This window comes from Petromyzon marinus, unplaced genomic scaffold (assembly GCF_048934315.1).
Source record: "Petromyzon marinus isolate PM22_M1 ecotype Great Lakes invasive population unplaced genomic scaffold, UKy_Petmar_22M1.pri1.0 PM_G_Scaffold_11, whole genome shotgun sequence".
NCBI classification, from domain to species: Eukaryota; Metazoa; Chordata; class Hyperoartia; order Petromyzontiformes; family Petromyzontidae; genus Petromyzon; species Petromyzon marinus.
This window is the reverse complement of record NW_027422662.1, coordinates 4,934,532-4,941,391: the sequence shown is the minus strand read 5'-3', so window position 1 is coordinate 4,941,391 and position 6,860 is coordinate 4,934,532. Positions and strand designations below refer to the sequence as shown.

At 45.7% G+C, this 6,860-nt stretch overlaps 1 protein-coding gene across 1 annotated transcript; it reads left to right on the top strand.

Annotated features, from left to right (window-relative positions):
- The first annotated feature begins 203 nt into the window (after positions 1–203).
- On the top strand, positions 204–4,269 carry LOC142908947 (uncharacterized). The gene is made up of 2 exons (XM_076059629.1): positions 204–1,356; positions 2,578–4,269. Exons 1-2 carry the CDS (start codon positions 228–230, stop codon positions 2,715–2,717), a joined length of 1,269 nt encoding a protein of 422 aa, XP_075915744.1. The 5' UTR covers positions 204–227; the 3' UTR covers positions 2,718–4,269.
- The last annotated feature ends 2,591 nt before the right edge of the window (positions 4,270–6,860 follow it).

Sequence of the window (6,860 nt, the reverse complement as noted above, 5' to 3'; positions counted from 1 at the left end):
GTGCCATAACAGCCCGTGGAGAGAAACCCTTCAGGTGCACTCTGTACGTGAAGGCGTTTTCACGTTCATCAAATCTGATTAATTTGTGAATTTTTTTCACTACATGAATATATTAATAAGTATAGACGTGTAAGTCACGTGTGCATTCCTCTGTGCCTGACGTGTAGATGGTGTGGATATTATTTTTTTCTGTCTGCAGCTGACGCTTCCTCTGCAGATTTGGTCTGATGGAGCAAAGGCACTCAGCACAGCAACTCGGTACGACAAGTCAACAATGCGACCAGCATGCATACAGCACGGACCGGACTGGAAATTTGACACGGCACCAGAGAACTCGCACAGGAGAGAAACCCTTCAAGTGCACTGTGTGTGACAAGGCATTTGCATGGCCATCAGTTCTTGAGACCCACCAGAGAACACACACAGGAGAGAAACCCTTCAAGTGCACGGTGTGTGGGAAGGCACTTTCACAGTCATCTGCTCTTAAAAAACACCAGAGAACACACACGGGAGAGAAACCTTTCAAGTGCAGTGTGTGTGGGAAGACATTTTCAGATTCATTTGCTCTTAAAACACACCAGAGAGCACACACGGGAGAGAAACCCTTCAAGTGCAGGGTGTGTGGGAAGGCATTTTCAGATTCATCTGATCTTGTAAAACACCAGAGAACACACACGGGAGAGAAACCCTTCAGGTGCACGATGTGCAGGATGGCGTTTACACAGTCAAGTAATCTTGTAACACACCAGAGAACACACACGGGAGAGAAACCCTTCAAGTGCAGTGTGTGCGTGAAGGCATTTTCACGGTCATCTGATCTATTACACCAGAGAACACACACGGGAGAGAAACCCTTCAAGTGCAGTGTTTGTGGGAAGGCATTTTCACAGTCATCTGCTCTTAAAAAACACCAGAGAACACACACGGGAAAGAAACCCTTCAAGTGCAGTGTGTGCGTGAAGGTATTTGCACAGTCATCTGATCTTGTAAAACACCAGAGAACACACACGGGAGAGAAACCCTTCAGGTGCACTCTGTGCGGGAAGCCGTTTGCAGATTCATCAAATCTTCGAAGACACCAGAGAACACAAAAGCATCGGAAGATCCACAAGGAGCGGAGTCGGAGTCTGAAATCAGCTTGTGAAAGTCAAAGTGCCGCAATGATCCCATCCCTCATGAAACAAGAACCGGACGAAAATCTCAGCTTGGACACTTTTAAAGGTATAAAGGTGAAATATGAAGAGGTGATGGCGAAATGTGAAGAAGTGATGGTGAAATGTGAAGAAGTGATGAGCGAAGAAGTGAAGATAAAAAGTGAAGATGAAGATTCAACTCCAAAATGGGACCTTCACATCGGTAAGCAGGAGGAGAATTCTGACTGTGAATCAGGGTGAGGCAACTCCCAGCAGTTTGTGGAAGTGGAGGTGTGGGTGGACTTGCTCCTAGACAATACAAAGTCAAGTGGAGACCCGGTAGATGTGTAAGCCAGAGACGATGTCGCTACAATATATGCACCTTTGTCACAGGCCTTTAATGACAAGAACGTGAATTTGGACACTCAATTCCTAGGTTCAACCTGCAGAGTAAGGCCGGCCAGTCTTTGTGGGCCCGTGGGTTGGGTAGACCTCTAACCAGGAGCAAGAGCGAATAAACTCCCAAGCATTCACTATGTTATAATAATTGCTTTTACACGGTGCTTGATTAATCGCCTCAGCAACTCGGAGTTTTGTGTCGTACCTCGCCTGAAACACTCGAAGAGCATCCCCAAGTAGCAGCTGCCCCTGTGTGGCACAAGGTGGTGGCCCTGCACCGGCCTGCATGTGAACAAGAGCCTGTCAGAAGGGGGCGATGATTGATGCGTTATCTCAGTTGTGTAGTTTGTAGGTAATGTTTAGAATTTGCTACATTTTCACTCAGACGCCAGCATGCAATGGCCTACTCGTTTTGAATGACACAATAGTATGTTTTACATACACTGAAGCAGACTGTGCAACTTTTTAAAAAAGCTTCTTGTTAATACGATGTAACGTGATGCAGTATATTTCACTGCAGTAATCCAATTTTGTTAATATGCCTGTCATTAATTTAGAATGTATACTTGTCTGGTTTTGTGCATACTTGCAACATTTGATCTATAAGGGTCAAACAATGAATAAGTGATGTTAGGACAAAGTGTGTGTGTGTGTGTTTGAAAGTAACCTGTACAGAGAACTCAGGTGAGACCCGTTGTTCTTGTGATACAGTTCACATGGTGTTTTTGTGTTCCACGAAGCATCTGGAGCAACTCATTGTCTTTTTAAATAGGTAGCACACTCGGATCATTCATCAGTTACAAGGCATACCACTTAAAAGTTACACGTATAGGAGGAGGTACATTCTCTACAACACGAATTGTAGTTTTGTCTTACGTGTTGATGCCACGTGATGTGTCTAAGGCTCTCTAACAGCTCACAGGACAGACCCAAGTGCTGTGTGCTCAATGAGATGACTGACAGGCACCACTGCACCGACTTGGTTTGGCCGACGCTCCGCTCGTTGTCGTGAGCGTCGCTCATCCGCCCTCCGTTGTTACTGTAGGGCGACTGCCTCCAACTGCCCAGCAGCGTGCTTCACGAGCCTCCTCCACAGAGGCCGATCTTGACACCGCTGGTACCGGTCATCGGCAAGTCCACTCAGCTGCACATCCTTCTGTACAGCATCAGTCCATACATCTTTAAGAGGGTTATCGAAATGCCATGCTACAGACACATGGGCAGATATGAACGAACAGAGCTAATGCATTAACATCTCAACCTTGGTTGGAAAGCGTTAAAAAGGAATGTCTTATTTGACCTGAACTGCATATTGATTGATTTGCATGTAATTTCTAAGACAATGCAAATTTGGCCCAATATGTACAAATCTTTTCCACTAAGCATACATGTTCCAGGCAACGGTTATTCACCTTGAAACGCGATGCAGTTAAGGACAATAAAAAACAACTAATACAGAGATCGTGCACTCACATCAGTCTGGGTTAGCGCGTGAGAGGACCTCCTGTAATACTATGATCTTACCAGATACGGAGACAAATTGGCATTAATGCAGATTTGAGGCTATGCGGATGGCTTTGAACCCAAAGCACCCTTCAATGGTAATGCACATAATAGAGACATGCTTTGTTCACTTTTCTAAACCCATGCCTTTAAAATAATCTCAAGCAATTTTCTCTGCCAGTCATATTTCCTGATCTTATTGCACACACACACACAAAGATCCCCCGTACAGCCTTCAACAGACTGCTGGGGCAAGTGCTGTTGGTGAGCTATAAACGCCGGCACACACAGCACTCGAGGGGGAGGGTGGCCAACACCGCACCGGGCCGCCTTTGTCTCCCCTGATATTTACACCACACTAGGAAGTCATTCAAGACTACATCGATGTAGGGAAAACCCAGGACTGGTTTAAATATCTGCCACTGTTGTGTGTCATGAGCAGGAATCCAATTTGGGTCACCGGGTTACAGAGTGCAGTGCGATAGCCACTAAATTACCGCTCCCCACTCGTACACAACAACAAGAACAAAGATCCCCGGTAGAGCATTAACAGACTCTAGGGGCAAGTGCTGTTAGCGAGCACCTATGAAGGCTGGCACGGCATATGAGGGGGGTGGGTAGCCAGCACCGCGCCCGGCCACCTTTGTCTCCCGAGTGGCGATGCTCACACATCACACTGGGTACTCAGTTGTAGGCTGAGTCGACCTAGGGATGGCCCACGACCGGTTCAGATAATCGTCACTGGCGGTATTGGCTGTGAGCGGGAAACGATCCTGGGTCTCCGGGTCCGTAGCGCAGCGTAGCGTTAACTGCTGCCCTACCGCTCGTACAAAGATACGTTTAAACACGCGCACGCAAATACACATTCTGTTTGACTAACACTTCTTTCAAACCGTACGTAGCCAAACATTTCCGTTGTAGAGTTTCGGATAATGTTTGGAATTACCACAATTTTGACCGTGACACCAACATGCAATGACCTGTGCGTTGTGAGTGACACAATACTCTGTTTGACATCCGCCGTGAAGCAGAACAGTGCATAATGTGGTGAACGTTACTGGGGTAGCCAGGTGTGCCTGTCGGATTTGAACTTTGAACCTCTGCAACAAATAGAGAATGCGCTACCATATTCCTGGTTCTAGTCACGTAGATAGAAAAAAAAATAAACAAAAGAAAATATTTTAAAAATACAAATAAAAATAATAAAAAAATTAAAATAAATTGATGATAAGATGCCATGGGTCGACTGACTGAGATGACTGGCCAATGCACCGCCCGTACACACATAGTGTGTATGTACACACAATAATGTCCACGTTGTTGCTGAGTTCACGCACCCAAGGGAGGGGGCAATGGAAAATGAATCTAAATCAACTTAAACTCCATCCCCGCTCTGTGACGTCACCACTCAGCATAACCTCAACGGCATGAAGTGCCAGCGGGAGGTGTACCTAGCTAGTGACGTCATGTCACCAAGGTATTCACACTCCCCCAACCCCGTCCACAGCGCTCTTGAGCGTGACGTCACCTCCGCTTGGGTCACTGCCGATATCAATCCAGTGCCAATCCTTATTTGGGCAAAGCTACGCCCAGTGACTGGCGGTTCATTAACAATGTTTTCGTTGAGGCCGTCGAGAGTTTATTGCGACGGGTTCTGCAGCCACGCCCCATCCCTCGAGGTATGGCCTGGGCTCATTAACATAATTCATTCAGTTACAGAGCCGCTCTTTGTGGGAGGGGCGTATCTCTTACCCCGGAAGTGACGTCATGTTACCTGCTTACCCGCGTGACGTCGCGAGGTAACAGGAGGCTGCTGATCCGCGCTTGCACTGAAATTCGAGGTGAGAAATTCTCATGGTGGTGGTTGTTGTGATTGTTTACCAAGGTAGAGCCTCTCTCTCTCGTAGGGATGTCAGTTGAGTAGCAGCGAGCATGGGAATCGATGTCCAGGTTGGAACTTTACAACGCGGGGCCTAGCCACGCGGGGCCTTGCCTCCTGCCCTCGCCTGATTGCATTCACTTTAATTATCTCGCTTAAGTTTAATTTGTCTTCACCCGGCTCGCCACTTTGTAACTTTGTTTTATTGTAAATATTCACGCAGTTTTATTTTTTTCACCAGGCCAAGCCCGCTTGAGCTGCTATACCGCTCTTGTTATCAGAAGCGACCTGCCCACAACAACACAAGGTGAGGCTTTGTGAACGTGTGTGAATGTTTTGACTTAAAACTTTGGTGACTGCAGGAATTAATATTCTTGGTTCTTTCGGTAAAGTCACGTAGATAGAAAATAAAATAAAAATAAAATTTTAAATTAAATAAAAAATAAAAAAATAAAAATAAAGCAAAAAACCCACGACGTTTCGACCGCAACGCAAGTAGTCTTTATCTTATTGAATTTAATGTTATTTTTATTTTCTATCTAAGTGACTTTACCGAAAGAACCAACAATACGTGTGTCAATGTCTATCGGTTAAAGACGCTAAGCGCGTGCCGCTGTTGACTCTGAATGTGTGGAGGGGAACACCTTCACCACGGGGAGAGAGAGACAGAGACACGGATAGCCTCGGCTATGTTGATGATCCTCGATTCATTACTTGGTGGAGTGAGGAAGAATTAATGTTGAGCAGATGAAGGTGGCCAGGCATGGTTCTGGTCACACCACCACCTGTTTACTCATGGCAGTGTGTGACAGTGTCAAGTTTGTGTTTGCAGTAAAGTCTATTAACTCTATTGCACACGGAGGTTATATCAAAACAATAGTTTATTTTTGTTTTCCTCTGGAATGCTTTGTAAGAATGGAAACAGGAGGTGAACACAGCACACACATGCAGCTGAAGTCAGAACTCTTCATCCCAGCATTCAAGGACATCTGAGCCTGGATTCACACCTCTAAGTTGCGATTGAACATTAATTTATGCATAACACAAATAGTATTGCTATGTCAGCTGAATTTAGCTCTCATAAATATTCCTTTTGTAGTCATACAGCCGAAATTGTGTGCTTAGAGTTTTGGGTTAACATTCATCTTGAAGATATGAAGGCTTCCAGGCATATTAATGACATTTGCCCTCTCACTGTGTGCCATCACAGCCCGTGGAGAGAAACCCTTCAGGTGCACTCTGTGCGTGAAGGCATTTGCACGTTCATCAAATCTGATGAATTTGAGAAACTTTTCATTACATCATGAATATATTAATAAATATAGACGTGTAAGTCACGTGTGCATTCCTCTGTGCCTGACGTGTAGATGGTGTGGATATTATTTTTTTCTGTCTGCAGCTGACGCTTCCTCTGCAGAATTGGTCTGATGGAGCAAAGGCAGTCAGCACAGCAGCTCGGTACGACAAGTCAACAATGCGACCAGCGTGCATACAGCACGGACCGGACTGGAAATTTGACACGGCACCAGAGAAGTCACACAGGAGAGAAACCCTTCAAATGTACTGTGTGTGGGAAGGCATTTTCATGGTCATCTGCTCTTAAAAAACACCAGAGAACACACACGGGAAAGAAACCCTTCAGGTGCACGATGTGCGGGATGGCGTTTACACAGTCATATCATCTCGTAATACACCAGAGAACACACACGGGAGAGAAACCCTTCAAGTGCAGTGTGTGTGGGAAGGCATTTTCAGATTTATCTACTCTTAAAAAACACCAGAGAACACACACAGGAGAGAAACCCTTCAAGTGCAGTGTGTGCGTGAAGGCATTTGCACAGTCATCTGATCTTGTAAAACACCAGAGAACACACACGGGAGAGAAACCCTTCAGGTGCACGATGTGCGGAATGGCGTTTACACAATCATGTAGTCTTGTAACACAC

What these genes read in the sequence shown, in the direction of transcription:
- LOC142908947 (XM_076059629.1), top strand. Translation starts at nt 228, where the DNA reads ATGGAGCAAAGGCACTCAGCACAGCAACTCGGTACGACAAGTCAACAA. An exon ending in AAAATGGGACCTTCACATCG is followed by an intron (nt 1,357 to 2,577) that starts GTAAGCAGGAGG and finishes TTGTTACTGTAG; the next exon opens with GGCGACTGCCTCCAACTGCC.